The following is a 25,075-nucleotide window of genomic DNA, read 5'->3' as shown; positions in this document are numbered from 1 at the left end:
CCAGACAGTGGCACAGACTCCTTACATGTTAACTCTTTTCGTCCTCACAATAACCCAATGATGTGGCTACTGTTGTAATTCTCATTTTACTGGTGGGGAAACAGGCACAAGGAGCTTAAATAACTTGTCCCAGGCCACTGAGCTAGAAATTGGGAGAGAGAAGTTTGACCCTTGGCAGTCTGGCCTCAGGGTCAGCCACTTTACCACAAGCCTCTCCTGCTCAACTGCAACTCCCTGGACAGTAAGAAGGAAACATTATTTCTTTGTGTGTCCCATATCATAGGCAATGCTTAGCTCAGACAGGACAGCCAGTACGTGTGTGCTGGATGAATTAAATGAGTGAGAGGAAAGTGAAGCACTGACAAGGGATTTGTCAAACATGTTCTGCCAACAGGATTAAGTGCCTCCAACCATCACTGTGTATGACTGAGTGAGAGGAAGTATTTTAAAATAAAATTTGAAATCACCTAGTCATCATGAGCTTCCAGGATAATGGAAAGATGTGAGAAAATACATAATGACAGGAATAAAAGGCTTATATGCCATCTATTAGAGTGGCAGTCATGATTAGAGTGACCAGAACCTGGAAGGAGTACATGAAGGAAGCCTACCTGAAAGGGGTGAATCCTTAAAGGGATGTTAAATGGGATGAAAGGAATACTGTGGCGAAAGACATGGGAAATGATTGACAAGAAGGAAGAATTGTCTCCCTCATCATGAACATTAATTGAGTATCATCTGTGGCAGACCTGGTTCCCAGGAAGCAGGAAATTTGCATACCGGAGGTATTCCAGAAGTACTCCCAGAATCAACACCTTCAGGAAAGTAAGAGAAGCCGGATCAAGCAAGGCGGGGATGTTGGGCTGCAACACAACCACACCCAGTCCTTAGCCAACCCTACAGGGAATTCCAGAGCTGGAATGGCTCTTCGTAGTCTTCCCACATTGGAGCAAGGCTGCCCTTTTAAGGCAGCTCCATTCCTTTTACAGGAACCAGTCATTGAATACTGGTTTCCCGGGAAAGGGGTGTAACCTTGAGCAAGGCAGCTCTCTTAATCCAAGGGCAATAGCTGAAGAGAAGTTCAGCTGTGTGCTATCATCTGGCACCCCTCCTAGCAGCTCCGGAATGAGAACCTCATTGTTGTGGGTTGGGGAAGGAATCTGGGTAGTGGACTACAGCATCCACTACATCAACCCAATGCAAAATCTAAAAGAACCCAAAAGAGGATATCATGATAAATGGAAAGAGCCTGACAGAATCCCAACCTGCCAGCTTATCTGGGAAATTGAGGCAAGGCCATAAAGCTAGTGAGTAAATTTATACCTAGTTTTGTGTGATTCTGGTGTTTGCCTCCACACCTCCTCGCGAAAGAGAAAAGGGAGGACATAGGAAATACACATAGGGTGGTATTTATGTGTCTGGGTACCTGGGTTTGTTAGGAGCTATGGTTGGGGTGAGAGAGGATCAGCTAAGCAAATCTCAGAGACAAGGAGCCACTTTCTCCTATTCCCCCTGCCTAGGACATAGGGGCAGCTACCCTTCTGTTACTGAGGAGGGTGTTTCTACAAGAGACAACATCCCCAGGTTGGGTTGTGGTAGTCTGTCTCCCCACTTCCAAGCTTACCCTGGAGATAAGAGCCTTTCAGGGGATGCACTTAAGCTTTCATCTTGGTCTTATTTTCTTGGTTTCAACTCAGAGGCAGGGTTTGAACTATATCCCTAGCTGGAATGGGGGCCAGACCAAAATGGAACAGCCCTAGAGAGCCTGACTCTGCAGGGTCATCTGCTTATCATCTCCAAGGTCTGGTGAAGCTAAGAGCCCTTTAATCAGGTGATGAGCTCACCAGGAGCAGAAGTAATCAGGAATAACTACTAAAGAAGTTTGCAGGCCGGGCGCGGTGGCTCAAGCCTGTAATCCCAGCACTTTGGGAGGCCGAGACGGGCGGATCACGAGGTCAGGAGATCGAGACCATCCTGGCGAACACGGTGAAACCCCGTCTCTACTAAAAATACAAAAAAATTAGCCGGGCGAGGTGGCGGGTGCCTGTAGTCCCAGCTACTCGGGAGGCTGAGGCAGGAGAATGGCGTAAACCCGGGAGGCGGAGCTTGCAGTGAGCTGAGATCCGGCCACTGCACTCCAGCCTGGGCGACAGAGCGAGACTCTGTCTCAAAAAAAAAAAAAAAAAAAAAAAAGTTTGCAGCTGGCAGTGTCTACAACTGAGAATAGAGGGAGACAGAGAATTGGGGGGAGTATGAAAAAAACAGTAATAGACTTAGCTGTGCATCTTGGCTCCACCCTGAATGTGTGACCTTGGATAAATCTTTTAACCTCTCTGAACTTTAGTTTTAGGGAATGAAACACACCTTACAAAAGTTGCTTAAGTATCAAATCAGTTTTCGGGTGTAAAGTTATTTGCAGATGTGGTAGGTGCTTAATAAATGTGTGTTCCTCTTCTGAACATAACACAGGGTAAAGTGTTTCTACCTATGGATAAACTTTACAAAATTTGCCGGAATTTTCCCTACCAATATGCGTCTTATTGCCCATGGTGGGGAATGAGATAGTAGCAGCTGAGATCCATGGCTATGATCAGGATACTAGTTTATCTGGGATGCACAAAGCCACACTCAGCCCTCAATAAATGTTTGTTGAATATGTAAATGAAGAAATGAACAAATGGTGGAGTGGTGATAAGATAACTCAGCTTTCCCTTCTTCCAGGAAGTCTTCCCAGATTCCTCCAGCTTTCTTGGGTTCCCTGAAAAGCTTCTACATGTACAATATGCTCCATCCAATGTGCTTCTGAATTATAGACCATCTTCCATTATTCTCTCCTTGTTCTTTGTATGTTGAGCTTGTCTCCTTGGCTTGATGTGGACAAATGGTGTTACTAGTTTTTCCACCAGAAAGCCACAGTGAATCATTCAGGTATGCAAATCCACAGATTTGTAGCCCAAAAGAGAATAATAAAAAGGTAGAGGGTGAGTACCCCTATAATCACATAGCACATGGGTTAAGATTTGTCCTTTACTACCTCATAGAGTTTTGTGAAGATTAAGATGATATATGGAAATTGATTAGTACAGTGTTGTCATGCTGGACCCTTGTTGACTTCAGTAGTGATGGTACCATGTTCAAGAGGCTGAAAAAGAGACCTGGAGCCAGCAAATGGGACATCAGGTTTATTGAGGGGACTCACATGTGGAGGAGTCCAGTGGTGATGAGCTGGACAGAACTGCATCTGCTGGTAAAAAGCATGCAGTTGGTACAGCATTTGCACTTAGCGCCCTACCCTCAACAACCTCCACCTGTCAACTTTCATTTAACCCAAAATAAAGGGCTTCAGTCCCCTGTAGGCCTACATTCCATGAAATGGGCCAGAGGTTCAGATGTTTCTCATAAGTAAGGAATGAATCTCCTAATCGGTCACTCCCAGATTTCTTAGCTTGGAATTCTAAGCACACATTCTTCTTAGACCATAGGGTCATTCTCAGGATAGGCTTAAGGTAAGCCATGGCTGTCAGGTGCAGCCATACAAGTGCCTAGCACATAGTAGATACTCAATAAATGGAAATTTAGCATTAGTGATGGTATCAGTATTGATATTGGGGAGGGTGGTAGATAATGGAGGAGGGAAGAGGAGAAGAAAGCTTTTTAATTCCCACACATGCACAGCCTGGAGGGCTGAGTTTCGGAATTCAGTTGTGAAATTCAGCTTATGCCCAAAACCCAAATTACACCTTGGGGTATGGCATCCTGCCTTGAAATGGGAAATTGGGCAGTCACACAAGGATGCACAGCTGTGTTGCCTGAGCTGTTTTGTTCCAGGCAAACTGGAGCAGGCAGTGAACCTTTGGCAACTGAGGAGAGCAGGGCCAGACAGCTTTGCAGCCATCCAACAGAACCCAGTGAGAATACCAAGCAGCCGTGCACAGGGCTCCAGGAGAAGCCACAGGGGCTCAGGAGCAGGCAAGCTGTGTGCAGAGGAGGCAGACCCCCTTCTTAGACATCAGTCCCTCCTCGGGTAGGCCTGTCCATCCCCTCTTCCTGGACACTTGGCCACTGTCTCTGCTAACCACTAGTCACTGTCTCTTCTCCTTCCTCCTCAACAAGCTCTTTTGTGAGGGGAGAAGTGCTGAGAGATGTCAGCATGCCCGGGAGGATGTCAGGTCAAAAGCCCCAATGCTCTTTTTAGGTAGGTGATTCTCAGGCGTGATCAGACCAGGACATTGTATCTTTTTCCTTTTCTGGCTTTGGAGAATTTGAAGCTAAGGGTACACAGATGCTGGTGTGCTCAAGTCAGGTCCTTTAGGCAGGTCCCAGGACTCTCCAAGAGGTTCCCTAGGAGTCCCAAAGGTCCTGTTATGCTCTCTGATGAGTGCACTGAGCCAGACCCCAAGCCATGGGCTGCAAGCTCTGGGGATTCAGTGCACTGGGTTTATAGGAGCCAAGTGTTCTGGAGACACCACTGCAGGCCTGTCCCTTGCATCTCTAGGGAGTGCCTAGGCCCTTCGTGAGGCTGTTCTATTAGCTGCCCCCTCTAACAAAAACTTCTATTTGTCCTATTTCCTGCTGCTGTCATCACAGCCTTCCAAAAGCATAAGCCTTGAACCAGAAAGCAAAAACTGGGACTTGTCTCTGTCAAATCCAAATCTTGACAAACACTCTCACACCATCCTTTAGAAGTCTGGAGAGAAATGCAGGCCAGTTTGCCTAGGAAATTAGGAATGGAGCTTGCCATGGGGGGAGCAACAGTGGGACGAGAGGGTCTCCGCAGCAGATCGACAGGAGTTAGGTCCCAGCTCAGCCTTCTCCTGCCTCACTCTGGCCTGTGGGGTGTGTGTACATTTGATGCAGTTAATGTTAATCACAGAAGCAAGCAAAGTAAAAAGATAAATACATGCACTCAAACACACACACACACACACCCCTGAACTGGCGTGTTACAGGACTGATGTTATTTACTGCTTGCTTTCATTGACACTGTCTTCAAAGAAATAAACATCTATGATTTTGTAGTAAGCATTTAGCTGCAAATAACTCAAATGTGTGGAATTATTCTTTCATTCTCACATGGTTTCAAAAGCATTATTGTGCTCTTAGTTCACATAGTGAACTAAGTTCTCAGGCTCCAGATGACTCAGGTCAAGAACTCACAGCCCCAAGGGAGGGTGTAAGTTTAGTTTAGAAACTAAAAGAAGAGTTACCACCTATTTAATGTGAGGCACTGTGTAGGGCCTTCCAAGCATCTTAATCGCGTATTCCCACCCTATAAGCACCCTGCAGATAGGTGTTATTTTCCTTATCATACAGCTGAGAAAAATGAAGCTTAACTAATTTGCCAGAAGTCTACAACTAGAAAGTTACAAAGCCAACACTGAACCCAAATCCCACTGACCCCATGCCCATGGCCTTCCCACTATGTCCTCTACTGAAGGTCTCTGCAGAGAAAAGTCACAAAAGGAACAGGAACAGAGTGTCTGGGAGCCCTGGGCAGGGAGCCACCATTTCTACCTGTAGAGTTGAGGGACCTTGACCTTGCCAAGACAAAATGACAATCTAGTTGGGTTTTGGAGACGAATACATCATCACCAAGCAGAAAGGGAGTATGGGCAGAAATTGTGAACGAGACTGGACATATCCATGTCCAGCACCTTATGTGGCGTCCACATTTAAGCAACAGGGTAACCTAGCCCCATGGTACTGACAAATAAGCTTTGATTTTCAATCAGCCTGCTTGGTCAGGAAAGTTAGTGGCTGTTTATATTACATGGGTGGTGTTTACCCTGATTCCACAAATGGAATTTGAACACGTTAAAAACTGTATGTTCAGGTTGTTGTCTCCCTGACCATTTCGCTTAACTCCATACTTTGAATTAGAATGTTTAAAAAGTAAGAATCAGGCAATATAGACAGATACAGCAAAAGTCTTAGAATTTTCCCTCCTCTCTCTAAGTGGACTCCAAAGCACATCAGTAGATACATTTGACTAGAATCTATCAACTAGGCTAAAAGAGATCTGAGGATCCAGAAGCTGGCATTAAGGCAGGGAGCATCTCAGCACCCCGCGCCTACTCCGCCACCCACATGCCCGCATCTATGGGTGCATGATCTCACACCAGGGTGCTGGGAAAGTTGCCTACAAGCTTCCCTTCAGTTATGTCCCCTTCTAGAGCCCACCCCATGGGGTAACCTTCACATTGCATTGTCCCTGCTGTCTGCCATCCACGCACCATTTTAAAAAATATATTTTTAAAATTTAGAATAGTTTTAAATATACAGAAAAGTTGCAACAGTAGTACGGAGTTCCTAGATGCCTTGTTTGCATTTTCCTCTGTGATTAGCATCTTGTTTTACTGTAGTGCATTTGTCACAGTTAGTTATATGGATACATTATTATTAACTGAGGTAGCACTTTGTTCAGACTCCCTTTTTTTTGCCTAATGTCCTTTTTCTCTTCCAGGATGTCATCTGGGATACCACATTACATTCAGTCTTCATGTCCCCTTAGGCTCCCTTTGGCTGTGACAGCTACTCAGACCTTCTTTGCTTCTGATGCCCTTTGCAGTTTTGAGTACTGGTCAGCTATTTTGTAGACTCCTTCAATTGGGATTTGTCTGATGTTTTTCTTATAACTAAACTATAGGTTTGGGAGGGGAAAACTACAGAGATAAAGCATCTCTTTCATATCAAGGGTACATACTGTCATCATGACATTATCACTGTGGATGTTGGCCTTGATCACCTGGCTGAGGTCGTGTTTCTCAGGTTCTCTACTGTAAAGCAGGGAGCAGTTTTTATGAACTTCTTCCTTTTAGTTTGGAAGAGTACAAGGCAGTCTGGACTGATGCATTTGTGTTCTTTCCCATGATGTCAGAGAGATGTTCCATGAATATTAATGATCTTGTTATTTTATTAGAGGCTGAGTTGACCTTTTCATCCATCTGATTTGACTCTCATTTTTGTTTATTTGAGGCAAGTCTTTGAGAGAACACCTTTGGTGTGTGAGTTTATGCTCCTGTCACCACAAATTTTATTTCCTTCTATACTATTAGCTCCTTGCAGGAAATGGCTATGTCCTCAATATGCAGACACCATATAATAGTCTCCAGCTTTATTCCACCTGTTTCCCCAGCCCACAGTGTGTGTGCGCGCCAGGAAGCTTCATGGCCCTCCTAGTATGCATTTGTTCCTTACTTCCCTGAGGGAACCTGTGGCTGTTGATCAGAGAAATCATGATGCTGTAGAAAGAGCCTGGCATTGAGATGTTTCCCTTTCTCTGAGCCTGGTCAGGAAAGCGGGACAGTACGGAAACCCGGACAGTAAGGAAACCCAAGTTAAAATCAGCCCGTTGAGCTCCAGCACTTAAAAGCCATTGATGTCTAAATCCAGAGTGCTCACTGAAAGAGCTTTGATTTCACTTCTACATGGATGGTATTCCAGTTACTGCTGCTGCCTAACAAACCACCTGAAACTTAGTGGCTTAGATCAATAGTAATCATTCATTTTGCTCATAAGTCTGCAGCTGGGGAGGAGTCGCTTGTCTCTGCTCTCCTGAGACTCAGCTGCACGGGCTGAGTCTAAGTCAACTCGATGAGCTGGAAGGTCCACTTTCAAGATGGCTCATTCACATGGCCAACAGAGTCGTACTGCCATCATCTGGAAGTGAGGCTGAGGCAGAAGGCCGTGAACCTCGGTTCCTTTCCACATGGGCCCCTCTCTGGGCTGCTCAGGCTTCCTCACAGCCTGGCAGCTGGCTCCCAAGAGTAAGCACCACAAGAAAACCAAGAAGTAGCCATACCACCTTTTAAGACCTGACCTTAGAAGTCAGGTAGCATCACTGCAGCCACAGTCACAAACCCACCCAGATTTCAGGGAAGAAACATAGACCTTACCTGTCAACAGGTGAGCCAAAGTCACATTTAGGAAGGGTAAGCAGATTGGAATGTACTGGTCGTTCTGGGGAAACACCAGCCACCACAGATGGCTAGTAAGTGATTTAGGAGAGTTTCTTATTCTTCAGCAAATATGTGTTGTAGCCTAGGTGCTGGACTAGACATGGGCATATGACATTGAATCAGACATGGTCCCAGCCCTGGCAGCTTCCACTTCAGACAAGGAAACAGACAAAACACTGGCCATTTCCATTCAGAGAGGTGAGAGCTGGAGTAGAGATAAGCTTATAGGTTACAAGCACACAAGGAGGGATTCCTAACAACAGTTTCAAGGCCCAAGAAGAATTCTCAGATGAGTTCTAGGTGAGAAATGTTTGTACCAAGTTGAATCAAATGACTAAGGCAAAAAAGCTAAAGCTGAAGATTAAAGGCAGCATAGTTGCCCCCAAGTGTTGCTGCACTTGGGGAAAGATTTTTTTTGTCATAGTCATCACAGCTGTTACTATTATCTTCATCAAGCATTCCTCTACTCATGTAGGACATTTTCCTGGATCAGAAATTTCTCAGGATTTCTTGAGTAGACAGGATCAGAGAAACCTGGGTTTAAATCCTGGTACTGCTACATGGTGGTCGTTTTGACCTCAGACAAATGACTTAACCATATGTGAGTGTGGAGATGACAGGGGACTTGAGCTGAAAACTTGTCATTCTTCCCTGTTTCTTGCCCCTGGGAAAAGGCCTATGCTTACTCTGTGTGAGTGTGTGTTCACATGTGTTTGTTCATATGTTTTTTAGGAGGCCATGATCTGTCAGCCCCCTAGAGCTTCAGCACAAGGTGAATTCATGTTGGCTGGAGGCCATAGGTGTGTCTGGGGCACACAGGTCCTGTCTCACATGGCTTTCTTGCTAGAATGTATTCAAGAGATTGTACTCTGGGAAGTAGTTTCCCAAAGTACAAGTCATGGACCTGATCAATCTAGCTGTTGAACCAGTAATCTCAGAGATGTCTGTAATCTACCAGACCGTGGTCCCAGTTAGCTCTAAGCAGAACTTTCTGTCCTTCAGCCTTGTTATCTGAGGCATGTTCCCAGCAGGATTTTATAGGAGGGAACATTTTAAATGTGGCAACCTGTAGTGAGGGAAGCAGAAAAGATTTGCACCCAAAAGTCCTTGGTTTCATAAAGAAGTGAAGTCACAGGCATGGATTACCTCTTAAGATCAGTCACCCAGCTCACCCTAAAGTCAATGATACATATTTATTTTTGGTTAAGGGAAACAATGCTCCAAGGAATTAGAAGTTTATATTTGATCTTTAATAAAAGGAATCATTGGAGTTCAGAGATGGACCATACTAGAACACTGGAACCACAGTGAGTATAAAAAGAACACTGGCCAGGCACAGTGGCTCACACCTGTAATCCCAAAATTTTGAGAGGCCAAGGCAGGCAGATTGCTTGAGCCCAGGAGTTGGAGACCAGCAACATGGCAAGACCCCATTTCAGAAATTAGCTGGACATAGTGGTGTGTGCCCGTAGTCCCAGCTACTCGGGAGGCTGAGGTGGAAGGATCACTTGAGCCCAGGAAGTTGAGGCTGCAGTGAGCTGTGATGACACCACTGCACTCCAGCCTGGGTGACAGAGTGAGACCTTGTCTCAAAAAAAAAAAAAAAAAAAAAAAGGAAAAGAAATGTAGATAGAGATAGATAGATAGATAGATAGATAGATAGATAGATAGATAGATAGACAGACAGATAGACAGACAGATAGAGAGAGAGAGATAGAGAGAGAGATAGAAACAGTGTGAGTTTGGCGCATTCATGGGATTGGCAGGCAATGAGGTGACCTGAGTCCCTCCCTGCCCCTCACCCTGTGTGTGGCTGTGTGACCAGGGTAAAGGGTAAATCATTTCACTTTGTTGGTCCTCAGCTTTCTCATCTGTAAAGTGGAGGGGCTGATACCAGAGTCCCAACATCCCTTCCAATTAAAGAACAATAATCTTGAAATTAGAAAAGCCCATTTCCTGGCAAGGTTGTATGCTATTGCTCATGCAGAAAACAAACTCCCTGATGGTCAGACTTGGTGTGCTTAGATGCTCTTTTCTTTTGTTGTTGAAGCATCAGTTGCAGAAGCTAAATTCCCAAGTGTTCCAGTTATGATAATAGAAACCAAAACAGTGGCTTAAAGCAGTAACACAATCATTTATTTTATTCAAAAATCTTAGGGTTGACTGGGCTCAGCTAGGCAGCTCTCATTTGGGATCTCTTGGGTGACTGCAGTCCAGCAGTGGCCAGGTTTATCTCGCAAGCTCTTCACTTTCATGTCCCATACCTGGCTGGGGCTGGGACAGCTTGGGTTCCTCAGGCATTCGTGTCGCTCTCTGCAAGGTTTCTTTATGTGGCCACCTCCAGGGAGCTGGAGTTCTTACAGTGGGCCAAAGCCCCCAAGAGAAACCTGTAAAAGTTGCATGAGCATTTTAGCTCTGGCCTCAGAAGGGATGTAGGGTGTCACTTCTGCCTCATTATATTCATCAAGGCAATCACAAAGGCCTACCTAGGTTCAAGGGGAGGGGAAACAGACTCTACCTCTACCTCTTGGTGGGAAGAATGTCAGAGAACTCGTAGCCACAATTTAAAATCACATCAAGCGTCCAGGATGGTTCAGAAGACTTCTCAGACTGCTGAGATTCTCTGTTAAAAGGGTTTGAAACAGCAATGCACAAAATATCTTGCAGTAGAAAACTAGTTTAATGGGGAAGGAAGATCTACTTAGAAACAAGAAACTTAAAATTATGAAAAAAAAGACAAAATTCTATTTTTATGAATTTTCTGTGTAACAAATATGCCTTGTGTGTATATAAGCAATTTTAAGAAAAAATGTGTATGTGTATATGTGTGTGTATATATAATTTTTTGTTTTATATATATATATACACACACACACATATAATTTTGTGGTTTTTATATATATAATTTTTATTCTACCAAACAATGGAGTGTATGAGATGTTAGGATTGGGGAAGAGGAGAGAATTAAATCAGGGGCTTCCAGTCCTTTTATTGTACTACAAGCTCCCCCAGTTACTTGCAAAATGAAGTTAATTTACTGGGTTGTTAAAAGAACACCAAATGTGTCATACAGAGCCCTGGAATAGAGATAGGGAAAAAAAACAAGACGGAAGAGAAGTCAAGAGACCAACAATAGAAAATCAGTTCTCCAAAGATGTGAATCATTGCCTTTGAATGGCAGAGCACCCTGGGGAGATGGGTAGAGCAGAACAATAAATGAAAGTAGTTAAGAGTGTAGACTCTGCAGCCAAGCTGCCTAGGAACAAATTGCAGCTTGCCATTCCCCAGCTATGGGCAAGTTCCTGTACCTCTCTGTGCTGCTTTTCCTCAATTGCAACAGGGAGCTAATAATACCTGCTTCATCAGGTTGTGTGAGAATTAAATGTGTCAGTACAGGCTTAGCCCTTTGAGCAGTGTATAGTACATATTAGCCGTTTCTCTTTTCACCAATTCCCTTGTTGCCTTTGCCAGATGCAAATGTCATACCCAATATGGACTGCAGGCAGCCAACCAAATAAACAGAAGGAGGAGGGCCTTTCCTTCCCTTGGGTCCTGAGCTCATGTATGCATTGGAATTTTCAGTAGGAGGAGACCTTCTTGCAATATCTGGACACCCATCAATATGTAGATTTCACCCTGCAACACTTGTCCATATTCGGACACGTTTTAAAAATCGGTTCCACATTTCAAGCATGTCAAGCTAGGTTTTAGCTTTAGTCTCTACTACGTATTTGGAATTAAAGCCTCTAGAGTCCATTATGCAAATCCATGCAAATAATATGCAAAGAGGCAGTAGCCCCAGATTGTGGGGAGGGGGAGTGTGTAGTCCAGCACAAAGGGCCTTGAATGAAAATTTGCATGTGTTAGGGAAGCCCTGGGTTGAAGGCCTTAGATGTTTATTGTGACAGTATGCATAGCATTCAGTTGTTAACCTTTTGTGCCAAAGAAGAGAGGTAAATGCTTATCTGATTTCCATATTGAAGGTGACAGTAGAGGTTGGAGGTGGTGTTTGGCTAGCACAACATTGTAGGTATTTTTATTATACAAATGAAAAGTTGCTTTGAAATAATGGCTGTGGTCCAGGCTGTGTCCCCAACCAGCAATGTGTTCTTGGGCAAGTCACTTCCCTCCTTCTGTTGCCCACTCTGTGAAATGAGAGGATTGGATTAGATGAAACACCAGATCCCCTCTCACTGTAACATCTAAACATCATCCTCCAGGTAAAAATCCTTTGGCACCTAGGGTGGCAGTATCCATTCATTGTGCCAAGGATGTACTCTAAAGTCCAAAGAAAGGGCTAAGAGGTAACTCTACAGTTCTTCTAGAGAGAGCAACAACTTCAGGGGATGCTGATAGCTGAGTGGGGGAAATAGGCAGCAGCAACAACAAGGACAAACATATTTACTTAGACTGTGTATCTTACAGCACCAAGGATTCCAGTCATAGGCTTCCCAGGTAGGAGGATGTAAGTTCTTGGAGTGTCAATAACAGAAAAGTCAGGGGAATTTTTTCCCTTGAGTATTTTAAAGACCAGTCTGTATTAACCCCTCTCTCTGCCTCTGGAGTGCTGCAAAAGTTCTCCTAGAGGCCATGGTGGCTCCTCTCGCACCTGGCCAGTCCCTGGGGTCAGCCAGTGTTGCTTCCAAAAGACTGCTGTGTCCTTGGTCTCTGGTCTTTTATTGTATCTGACACATCTGGTGCCTGGCCCCAGAGATTCCCCGGGCCCTTAATTTTAACTCCAGCTGTTGCAGCAAACACCAGCTGGGTGCAGGCAGAACCTGACAGCCCCATGGCCCAGAGTTTCCCTGACCCAGCTAATGGAGACCTGGCATCAGTCAGGAAGTGCAGTGATGAGCACCCCAGGAACAGCCCTTGATCAGTGAATATGGGAGCCTCTGGGTGAGTGTTCTTTTCAGGCAGACAATTTGAGGTGCAGCCTAGTCAGCTCTACCGAAGTTCCCAGTGAGTTTGAGGTCCCCACCTGGACCAGCTTATAACCTGCCCTCAGATTGGTTTTCCCTGTTTCACTCATCTCAGACCCCCGCGGCTGACCCCACAGATCATTTTCCAGTATAAACTTCCTGCACAAAAGCCCTGTCTCTGTGCCTCCTTTTTCAGAGGATCTCTAACATAAGGCATGTATATGAGTTTGCTAGGGCTTCCATAACACAGTACCACAGACAGAAATGTATTTACTCACAGTTGAGGAGGATGGAAGTCCAAGCTCAAGGTGCCAGTAGGGTTGGAGTCCCGGGAGGCCTCTCTCCTTGGCTTGCAGATGGCGCCCTCTAGCTGCTGTGTTCTCACATGGTCATCCCTCTGTGCACATGTGCTCCAGATGTCTGTGTGTCCTAATCTCCTCTTAAGAAGGACACCAGTCAGATCGAATTAGGGCCCACTCTGTTGGCCTCATTTTACTTTAATTACCTCTTTGAAGGCGTCATCTCCAAATATAGTCACATTCTGAGGTACGGGGAGTTAGGGATTCAACATAGGGATTTTGGGGGTGCATAAGTCAGTCCTTAACAACACTTAACCCTTGTGAGCTAAACAGAGGCTTGAAAGGGAATGTCCATCAAAACATGGAGGTCACCACCACTACCCTAGGAATAGATTGTCTCTCTGGTGGTAAGCCGTGGGCAGGATAGGGGCCCCAGAATAACCCTGAGCAGATCAGAGCATAACAGCACATTAGTTCCTCTGGGATGCAACATACTGTCCTCTTCTTCCTCCTTCTGCATCATTGATAGTGGTTGACCAGGATAAGCATGCACTTTAAAGACAACCCTTGTTTCACATACCTCTGCTACTGTGTGACTTCCCACATGTTGCCAATTCTCCCCAAACCTCAATTTCGTGCCCCACCAAGTGGTCATATGGATTAAAGCATGAAAGCCTGGGCCAGGGCAGGTGTTCAGTAAACAGGTTTTAGGATTGACTCGAATACACAGAATGTACTGTTGGTGTGTGGTCACCACTGGGCCACAGACCAGTACCAATCCGTGGCCTGTTAGGAACCAGGCTGCACCGTAGGAGGTGAGAGGCCGGTGAGCCAGCATCACCGCCAGAGCATTACCGCCAGAGCTCTGCCTCCTGTCAGATCAGCGGCACCATTAGATTCTCATAGGAGCACAAACCCTGTTGTGAACTGCACATGCAAGCGATGGATCTGGGTTGCATGCTCCTTATGAGAATTGAATGCCTGCTGATCTGAGGTGGAAGAGTTTCATCCCAAAACCATACCCCCCACCCCCGGCCACCAACTCCAATCCATGGAAAACTTGTCTTCCACAAAACCAAGTGGAAGACAATTTGTCCCTGGTGCCAAAAAGGTTGGGGACCACTAGTCTAGATTGTGAAAGAAAGTTTAGAAAAAAATAGATTGTTTAGGGCAAATTTTTGGTTCTAGAGTTGGTGGGTGCTAGAGCCTCAGTGCAATCTAAAGTCCCCTGCAGCCTTCCACTCCCCACCAATTTAGAAGTGCAGGGTGAGAAGGACACTGGTCCACACCAAGGCTCCACCACACACCAAATGGTGATCCTGGGCCTTGTGTCAAAGGCATACCTGGAGATCTCCTCCCCATCTCTGCTTCTCGCCAGGGCCCTGCCTTCTCCATCAGACACCTGGAAATCACAGCTGGGGCCCCTGCTTCGGCCATTTGTCCTGCTGGAATCTGATAGGGGATAGAGGCTCTGAGAGAGTAATTAGACACAGACAGAGATCTCTCTCCACAGTCAGGGGAGCCTAGCAGGGGCTGAAGGAACTGCCTGAGGGTGACAAAGAAGGGGATCCATGAACAAGGAGGTGCTAACAGGACCAGGAGATGCTAACAGGTCAGAATCAGGCCTCAGAGGACTGTTGGCCATTCCTCAGCCATAGAGACAGGCTCTTCCCAACCCATGTGTTGTCAGGGAACAGCTCCTACATCTCATGCTTGCATGAGGTACCGTTTTTAAAAATAGACACATGCTATTGTGAGTAATAAAATCCACACATAACTAGAAATGTTTTAAATGTATACGTTTTTGTCCTTGTGCATTTTCTCAAACTGCAAGTATGCACATTCACTATCATAAAAAATCCTTTTTTTTTTTTTTTTAATCTTCAAAAGGGCTCCTTCTACTCAAAAAGGCTGGGTATCACCAATGACAATTTTCCAGAGTTCAGCTACATGAATGCCATAGGAAAAGCAGTTAATAACAACCATGACACCAGCTGGCATTTGTAGAAGGCACCTTCTGTTCCAGGCTGTGCTAAGTGCTTTTATGGGCTCCAGGTCTGGTTGCCCTTCTCTAGACCCCAGTCCTCTTCTGCCTATCACTCTTCTATGGCACTGAGACATCTTTGTCTTATTTTAGGACTGTTTGTGGATATGTGCGAGCTTATCCAGGGCCAGAGACTACCCTGTTGGTTTTTGTGTCCTCCAGGGTCAGGGAGAGGGTTGAGCCTCCATAATTGTTTGGCGAATGGTCCTGAAGGGACAGAGGTCTGTTTGCTTATACCTTTGTATAGTTTATAAATGGAAGATTCAGAAAACGGCATAGGATTTGGTGCATGCTGCCACCCAGACCTTCCTCATTTGGCTTGGGGTGGCTCACACAGAGTTCACACAGGCTTCCCCATAGGCAAGCTGGCCTTGACCACTCCTGGCTGCAGAGGAAGAGGCAGATGTGGAGGCCACAAGCCTTCTGCCCCTCCAGCCCCAGCCTATTCTGAAAAGTTGCCCTTGTCGGGAGGGCTGATGGCATTTCCGAGGCATGTGGGAAAGGAGGAGCCTGGCCAGGGTAGCTGCTCTGCTTCCCCTGGTGCTGGTCTCTCTTTCCAGCAGGTGCCAGGCAGCGCCTACCTAATAGACCTGCCCCAGCTCCACAGACAGTTCTGTCAGTGTTGGGGCGCTAGTGTGGGCTCGGGAATGCTCCTGATGTTTCCTGAGTTCCCAGCACTCTCCTAGGCCACGGGTAAGAAAGGCCCAGGCTGCATACTGCTCCCCAAGCATTTTACCTCTTCTCTCTGTCTCCCTCTCAAGGTTTCCTGCTGATTTTGGCACTGACCGAAGCGCTGGCATTTGCCGTCCAGGAACCATCTCCCAGGGAATCTCTTCAGGTCCTCCCTTCAGGCACTCCCCCGGGAACCATGGTGACAGCACCCCACAGCTCTACCAGACGTACTTCTGTGGTGATGCTGACCCCCAATCCTGATGGACCCCCCTCACAGGCTGCAGCTCCCATGGCAACACCGACACCCCGTGCAGAGGGGCACCCTCCTGCGCACACCATCTCCAGCATCGCTGCGACAGTAACCGCCCCCCATTCTGAAAGCTCCCTGTCGACAAGGCCCGCTCCAGCGGCCACGACAACCACATCCTCCAACCCAGAGGGCCGCTCTCGAGGCCAGGCTGCCCCCACCATCCTGCTGACAAAGCCTCCAGGGTCCACCAGACGCCCCACCACAGCGCCCGCCCGCACTACGACACGCAGGCCCCCCAGGCCCCCAGGCTCTTCCCGAAAAGGGGCTGGTAATTCATCACGCCCTGTCCCGCCTGCACCTGGTGGCCACTCCAGGAGTAAAGAAGGACAGCGGGGACGAAATCCAAGTTCCACACCTCTGGGGCAGAAGCGGCCCCTGGGGAAAATCTTTCAGATATACAAGGGCAACTTCACAGGGTCTGTGGAACCAGACCCCTCTACCCTCACCCCCAGGACCCCGCTCTGGGGCAACTCGTCTTCACCACAGCCCCACACAGTGGCTGCGACCACAGTGCCCAGCAATACCTCATGGGCACCCCCTACCACCTCCCTGGGGCCTGCAGAGGACAAGCCAGGCCTTCGCAGAGCAGCCCAGGGGGGTGGTTCTACCTTCACCAGCCAAGGAGGGACACCAGATGCCACAGCAGCCTCAGGTGCCCTTGTCAGTCCACAACCTGCCCCAGTGCCTTCTCAGCGCCCCCACCGCGGTGACCCACAGGACGGCCCCAGCCATAGTGACTCTTGGCTTACTGTCACTCCTGGCACCAACAGACCTCTGTCTGCCAGCTCTGGGGTCTTCACGGCTGCCACGGGGCCCACCCCAGCTGCCTTCAATACCAGTGTCTCAGCCCCTTCCCAGGGGATTCCTCAGGGAGCATCCACAACCCCACAAGCTCCAACCCATCCCCCCAGGGTCTCAGAAAGCACTATTTCTGGAGCCAAGGAGGAGACTGCGGCCACCCTCACCATGACCGACAGGGTGCCCAGTCCTCTCTCCACGGTGGTATCCACAGCCACAGGCAACTTCCTCAACCGCCTGGTCCCCGCCGGGACCTGGAAGCCTGGGACAGCAGGGAACATCTCCCATGTGGCCGAGGGGGACAAACCCCAGCACAGAGCCACCATCTGCCTGAGCAAGATGGATATCGCCTGGGTGATCCTGGCCATCAGCGTACCCATCTCCTCCTGCTGTAAGTGCCGCCCTCTCCCACCCATCCTCTCCCTCTACCACATCACTGGCTCATCCCCAGCATTCGTTTGTCCCTGATTTGGCATCCTTGCCAAGTGGGCTACAAAAATTCCCAGAATCTCAGGAAACTAGAGAGCAGGACAGGTTATCCCTGACCCTAGTCCTCAGCTCTTCCAGGCCATGGCTTGAACGCCCACTGATCATAAAGCCACAACTCCCAGGAGCTGGCAGAGGACCTTACAGGCAGTCTAATCCAACCCTGCACTCCACAGAAAAAAATGCCAAGTAGCAGTGACATGACTCACCCAGGATCCCAGAATTAGGGAGAGGCAGGGCTGGGCTGAGAGCTTATAGCAGCTGTCTTCCAGCCCAGTGCCCTTGTCATGACACCACTCTGCCTCAAGGTAGCCCGCCAATGCCTCTAGCAACCTGGCACCAAGACACCATTGGCCAATGCTGATGCTTCAAAATGTACAGCCTCCAACTAGCAAACCCCTCACCTTCCTCTTCATCTTCCATCCTCTTTCTTGTGTTTTCTCTCCTCTCGCCCCTCTTCTCTCCTTCTATCTCTCTTCTCCCAAGAAAGAAAAAGAGATAAAGCTTTCATCTGGTGGGAAGTTCTATAGCCTTGGCAAAAACCTAGTTCTTGCAGCTAAATTAAGGCTTGAGAGTTACGTAAATTCTAACAACTCTCCACCCCCACCCCACTTTATTTGTTCGTAGGTGATGTGAGCTGATTGCAGTGTGGACCTTGTCCTTATTTTTTGCCCTCCCAAGGCCACCAGCTCCTCCTAGCTGCTGCCTGGCACTCTGTGAATGAGGAGTCAGGAGGTATTCTCTCTGTTGTCTCCATAAAGAATCTGATAACAACCTCTCAGAACTTTAGGGATTTCATTATGTCTTCCCTCATGTACTTGAGCTTCGATTCTTAGAGTTTCTCGGATAGCCTTGCAGGAATCCTCAGCCACACCCCACCCCAAATGGTTACCATCTGCCACTCCCTGACCCCTTTCAGGCATGGCCACACTGCCCCACCCTCGTATCCCCGCTCCTCAGACAGCCCACTCTCCTCTGACCCTCCAGGTTGTTGCCCAGCTCTCCTGGGGGCCTGAAGTTTGCCTTCTTGTGATTCGCACTCTATGGCCCTAAGCCATGCCATCTGAAGCCATACAACTCTAGTTTGTCTAGCAATGCCTGAAGCATTTGAAACAGCTCTGAGAGACAGCTGCTCTTCATCCAAGCTGCTTAGCCCCGGCCCTGCAAGTCGTCTTTGTAGGCTGCATTGCCTGGGCCTGTGTCCCATCCGCCCCCCTCTGGGGTGGCTTCTGCTTTGTCTCCCAAAAGGAAGCACAGCATTCCACCTGTGTCTGGCTACAGAAGAGGGAGCCAATGGTGGACTCTTCCTTTAGTAGCACTCAGGCAGCCAGCATGGGCATCAGCTCTACTGGTTGTATTGGCTTCAGGTCATACCCAGGCTTGCCCTGATCTCAAGAGGAGCAAAGCCCCGAAGGCTTCCCTCAGGGAAGGCTGCTGAGCCAGGTCTCCCAGCTTTTCCTCCCACCCTGGTGGTTAGTGCAGGAGGTCTGTGCCTTTAATGTGAACCATGACTTCCACTTGGCCTTGTATTGCAAGATCTTTTTATATCTGGAGTCTAGATTCTTTTCAGGAGCTGCCTCTCCTAGCTTTCTGTCTCCTTCAGGTTGATGAGCAAAGTAAACTTTCCATGTCAGGGCTGGCAACCTGCTTCTGCTGAAGGACCCAATTCAGTAAGAGCAAAAGTGTTTGCAAGTTGCATATTTCATTCTTAATGAAAACAGCTTTATTGTCTCTCCTGGAAACACACATTTACACATTTATTCTTAAAACTGTGGTTGCCCACTCCTAAAACAGAAGAATGATTATGAGAAAATGTAGCACTATTAGCCAATGAATTCTTAATAATGGTTGGTCATATCTGAGAAGTAAATACAGTAGGGACAGCTGTCTGATTTTCCAGTCTTTACATATGTCTAGGATGCTCTCGTTTACAAAGTGCATTCCGTTATTTTTTTTATCATTCCATTCTTAGACCAGCCAGAGAAATAAAAGCAAGAACAAGCAAACATACTGCTAAACACACAGGTGCCACCGTGGTTCCAGCCATCCTCCACACCTTATAGGTAGGGAGTGAGTCACCAGGTGAAGTGATTGACCCAAGGTCCCGACCACACAGTGAGTCAGACTAGATCTGGTAGTACAAAATCTGTTTTATTCAGTGCAGGATTTCCTGTGTGCCCATTGTGTGCCACTGTGCCAAACATTAGGGAATCTGAGATGTGGCCCCCCCTCTTTGAGCTGGATAGCCTGAACCCCACAGGCTACACCCACCTGGATTTTGCAATTCTAAAAGGACTCCTACTTCTCCCCCAGTCCTTCTATTATGTATAAGCTTGAAATTAAATCAGATCTTGCTGCAAAGCTGGAAAGCCCATGGGCTGCCTAAACCATGCATAAAAATGTCAGTCAAGACAGGAGCAAGGACACAGCCTGGAACTGTCCCTTGAGGATTCTTCTGGCACCCTGAAAGGAGCCTTCAGGTGCTAGAGATGGAACATATTACTTTCTAAAGACAGACACAAACTTTTAATAAAAGTGGACTCTGGTAGCCCGTTGGGAACCGCACACCCCACTCCCTTTGATGTTTGTCTTGCATTTCCACTATACACAAGCAGGCTCTTGCCTCGGCCCTGACTGCCTCCACATCAGCTCCATGTCGTCAGTCATGGCCCCAACTCCTACGGGACCATCATTAACCCTGTGAAGGCTCCAATGAGATGGACATTAAGGTGGAAGAATATTTGTCCAGCTTCAGAACCCTGTGCTCTCAGGAACTATCCTCGTCTATTTGGGCTGTTTTCATAGCCCAGCACCACTCTTGTTACCAGGAAAGCAGACCTCTTCCAGGTCTAAGGGCCCCTTGTTTTGGACCTTGTCAGGTGCTTCATTTATCCTAAAGCTACTCTACAGACCTCAAAGAAGGGTTTCATCCTTTGCCGGTTTGCCAGATATTTCAGGCACTCTGAGTCAGTAGCAAAGTGCATGCATCAGCTTCCTCTCATCTGGCTTTTCATACCAGCACTGGCCCCTGCCCTGCTTCTCGGAAGCCACCAGAGTCAGAATTCAGATGGGCTGGGTGCTGGGCAGGGGTGATCCTCTGCTCCTGGTAGAAGTGGGGGTTAAGCAAGGCAGATCCCAGGCCTGCCCAAGGAGGGAGGGTGTCAGTTCATCTGCCCTCCCGGATTGCAAGCTGCAACCAGTGCCTGGAAGGATACATGTGTCCTGGGGCTGAGAAATGCTTTTCTCTCCTGAGCCCTGCCAGACGCTCTCAGCCACGCACATTTTCTGAAGTGCTGAGAACTGAATTTGATTGGATCCAGGCCATGATGGGCTAGGGCAGAGGAGCCAGGTGGCTCCCGAGCTGGTCTCTGCTGCCACCATCAGGATGCACAGAGCCCACCACCCTCGCCAGAAGCCTCCACGCCTGGCGCTGAATTGGTCGGCGCTCACCATTGTCAGTGCCTGAGTTTTCATGAGCATGTCAGTTTTGTGGCTCTGGCAGGGTCCTTTGCCTATTTGTCACATGCGATGTCCATTTTTGAGAATGTCTTCACCCATCCTCTCTGCAAGAAGATGGGGCCATTTGGAGGGTGAGATTAGAAAAAAAGACTAGCTGCAGATGTTTGTCATCACCAACTCAAGTTCACCCTGGCCAAAGTGGAGTAGCCCCTCTCTCTGACGCTAGACACTTCAGGGCACCTTCTGCACCCGGGCCCCAGAGCAGTCTGGCCTCCTTCCAGACACTGGAGCATTAGTGCAGCATTCAAAGAGATCACATAACACTGTGCCGATGGTTGCTTAGTGAATAGTAGACCTGAATGTATATGTGTGCCTTTTCACTCACAGGCCCCAAATTAGTTTATAATTATTATATAAGAAAACCCAGGTGAGAATGACTCTTGCCAATGAAAAGAGTAGAAGAGATTGGGATCAGAAGGCATTATGGCTGGGAAACGTGTCTCCTTGGAGCTTACGGATCAAACAGGGATGGGAGAGCCTCAAGGCAAAGCAGGGATGACCAGGGGATGTCCTCCAGCTGTTCCAGTGTTAGGCCCACACTCTGAGAGCTCTTCCCTGTGCATCCCAGCCAGCACTCAGTCCTCACTTCATGGCTTCTCCACAAGAGGGCCATGGGCTTCTACAGGCACATTCCCGCCTGCCAGGCTGGTGGGTCAGACACTAAGCCCCCCAACCTGGCCTCCCTCCATACCCTGAGGCCTCCCTGTGACCTCCTCCCTCAGCATCCAAAGGAGGGAAATGGCTGTGCACAGCCCACGTGCACCCCTCCCACTGGCACCCGTGGGCAAATCCTTTCCCTCACTGGTCTCAGGTTTCTCATCTACAAAACAAAGGGGCCAAACTGAAATGTATCATCACTCCCTGTCCTCACGGTTAAGCCTGCATGGATCATTAGAGAGGAAGCCTGCTGTGCTTGTAAGACTTGGCTTGTGGAATCGAACATACCTGCACACAACCCCAGCTCTTAACACTGGTTGGCTGTAGGACTTACACAAATGACTTAATCATTGATCTAGAGTGTCTTCCTGTCTGCAAAATGGGACTCCTATCTACTGTGTTAGTTCCTTCGAGATGCAGGCACCAAGATGGGATTAGGCATATAAGAGAATTATTGGGGGAAACACCTGTAAATGAATCTGGACAGGCCATCCCACCTCTCTGACCTCAGAAGCCTTCCCTGCTCACAAGCCACTCAATTCACACCTGGTTAATCAACAAAATCCAGACATAATTCTTCCTCCTGGGCCCTGGGAGTCTCAGGGATGAACAGACAGGATCACATGTCACACTGTGCTCAGTCAAGCTGCGTGGAGCCCACCTCAGGCCATCTATGCAGGTGGGCTTTTGCGTCAGTCTAAGGCAGGAATCAGCTGGTTAAGAGCATAGACTGGCCAGGTGCAGTGGCTCACACCAGTAATCCCAGCACTTTGGAAGGCTGAGGCAAGCGGATTACCTGAGGTCAGGAGTTCAAGACCAGGCTGACCAACATGGCAAAACCCTGTCTCTACTGAAAATACAAAAATTAGCCAGACATGGTGGCAGGCACCTATAATCCCAGCTTCTTGGGAGGCTGAGGCAGGAGAATCACTTGATCCCAGGAGGCAGAGGTTGCAGTGAGCCGAAGATTGTACCACTGCACTCCAGCCTGGGCAACAGAGCTAGACTCCATCTTAAAAAAAAAAAAAAACATAGACTTTGGAGTCCAGATGTCTGGGTTTGCTCCTGGGCCTATCACTTTATCTCTCTGAGCTTCAGTTTTCCTATCTGTAAAATGGGGACCCTAATAGTACTGACTTTATGGGGCTAAATGGAGGATTAAATTAATAAAATTTCTAATGTGCTTGGAACCATAAGTCCTGTATAACTATTAGCACAGGTTTTTTTTTTAATGATGATGATGATAGTGCCAGAAAAGCTATTTTATCAGCATTCAAGACTTCTGCCCCGTGATTTTGCTCCGTGAACTTCTGCTGTCAGGGTCTTCTGTGGAATTAAGGCTCACTTTGTACAGTTCACCGTGCCCTGCCCCTTTTCCCACCATACACTTCCTCCAGCTGGGAACTCTTCTCATCAGTTTGGTGGTGCCACCCAGGCACCATCCTTGCTGCCTCCCTCTCCTCTCTGACTTGCACTCTGTCCACAGCTGTCCTGCTGACGGTGTGCTGCATGAAGAGGAAGAAGAAGACTGCCAACCCGGAGAACAACCTGAGCTACTGGAACAATGCCATCACCATGGACTACTTCAACAGGCATGCTGTGGAGCTGCCCAGGGAGATCCAGTCCCTTGAAACCTCTGAGGTAATGAGCTTGAAAGTGCTGGCCCCACTGCAGGGAAACCAGGCCCAAAGAGAGCCGTGGCATCTGCTCATTTCTGAGTGCCTTGCTCCTTAATGTATGGCCCATGGACCAGCAGTATCAGTAACACCCAAGAGGTTATGGGCCCTACCCCGGCCCTACTGAGTCAGGATCAGTGTTTTAGCAAGAATCCCCAGGTGCTTTCTGCACATTAAATTTTGGAAGCACCGTTCCTGGGACTTTTGGTTTCTGGGAACAAGTGAACAAATACTCAGTGAGGACCTGTTTTGTGCCAAGCACTCCCAGGGGACTATGAAGATGAGAGCTTGCTCCCAAAGGGGCTCAGGTTCTGAGATGTGGCTGGGGGACAAACCCCAACATCACCCAAAAACAAAGCCAATTAGGGGAAACAAGACAAGTTACAGACAAAGAGCTGTGGAAACCCAAGGAGGAAAGCCTTCCCAGTGGAGATGCTAGGAAGGATCAATGGATTTCAACAGGCATTCCAGCAGGGGAGGTAGCCTGAGGAAAGGTGGGGATACCTGCTGGATCTGAAGGGACAGAAGAATACACTGTGTCAGGGTATTTGCCCAAGACACCTGGCCAGTCAGTGAGAGAGCCGAGTTTTGAACCCAGGACTTTAACTGCAGAATCCATGCTCTTTCCATCCTCACACAGAGGGTGGAGTAGAGGCCAGAGTAGAACAGGAAAGAAGGATAAAGGACCAATTAGACACAGCCTTGATGGGGTATTATGGTATTGGGACTCTAGTTTGGGGCAACAGAGAGTCACTGAAAGTTTTGATCTTTGGGTGACCCAGTTTTAGAAGGATTATGCCGATGGCCTGGTGAAAGCACCCTATATGTGATCAGTGAATGGATAAGGAAAGTAAAGAATGGCTTGATGGATGAGTAAATGGATGGAATGACACAAAAAGACAGGCTAAAAATAGGTAGCTCAACTAGGATGCAATTGAGATGGCCAGGAGAAAGATAACAGACGTCTGAGTAAGGCAATGAGAGCTGAGAAGAGTTCTTGTGGAGGTACAACCCCACCCCTCCTTCCCGTGTGGGTCCATTCCCCAGAGCAGCCAGGGTGAGCTTTTGTAAACATAGCTGTGTTCACATCGCTCACATGCTTAAAACCTTCCCATTTCTCTCAAGTTAAAGTTCAAAGTCTTGTATAGGACCCCCATCTCGGTCCTGCCACCACTTCTCTTCTCTTTGTTTTTGTTTGTTTGTTTTGTTTTGTTTTGCTTTTGTTTTTGAGATGAAGTCTCAACTCTGTTGCCCAGGCTGGAGTGCAGTGGTGTGATCTCAGCTCACTGCAACCTCCACCTCCCAGGTTCAAGTGATTCTCCTGCCTCAGCCTCCCAAGTAGCTGGGACTACAAACAGATGCGACCACGCCCGGCTAATTTTTGTATTTTTAGTAAAGATAGAGTTTCACCATGTTGGTCAGGCTGGTCTCAAACTCCTCACCTCAAGTGATCTGCCTGCCTCAGCCTTCCAACATGCTGGGATTACAGGCATGAGCCACTGCACCCAGTCACTTCTCTTCTATTTCTACTTAGTCCCATGACTTAAATACCATCTCTGCACTATAGAGTCCAAATTTCTACCTGTAACCTTGATGTCTCCCCTGGCCCCAGACTGACGTACTCAGTTACCTGCTGCACATGTCTAATAGGCACCTCAAACTCAACATACCCAAGATTGAACCCTTGATTTCCCCCTCCCAACCCCAAAACCCAAACCTCACCTGCAGCTCCTC

At 47.8% G+C, this 25,075-nt stretch overlaps 1 protein-coding gene across 2 annotated transcripts in view; it reads left to right on the top strand.

Moving 5' to 3' along the window:
- TMEM108 (transmembrane protein 108) overlaps positions 1–25,075 on the top strand; it is a 330,830-nt gene that overhangs the window by 300,636 nt on the left and 5,119 nt on the right. For both annotated transcript variants that reach the window (XM_008009101.3, XM_008009100.3), the window contains exons 4-5: positions 15,985–17,394; positions 23,152–23,306. In XM_008009101.3, the coding sequence (XP_008007292.3) occupies positions 15,985–17,394; positions 23,152–23,306 (1,565 nt within the window). The remainder of the gene's footprint in view (positions 1–15,984; positions 17,395–23,151; positions 23,307–25,075) is intronic.

This window comes from Chlorocebus sabaeus, chromosome 15, assembly GCF_047675955.1.
Source record: "Chlorocebus sabaeus isolate Y175 chromosome 15, mChlSab1.0.hap1, whole genome shotgun sequence".
Taxonomy (NCBI): Eukaryota; Metazoa; Chordata; class Mammalia; order Primates; family Cercopithecidae; genus Chlorocebus; species Chlorocebus sabaeus.
Note: the sequence above shows the minus strand (reverse complement) of the source record. Positions and strands in the feature narration are given on the sequence as shown.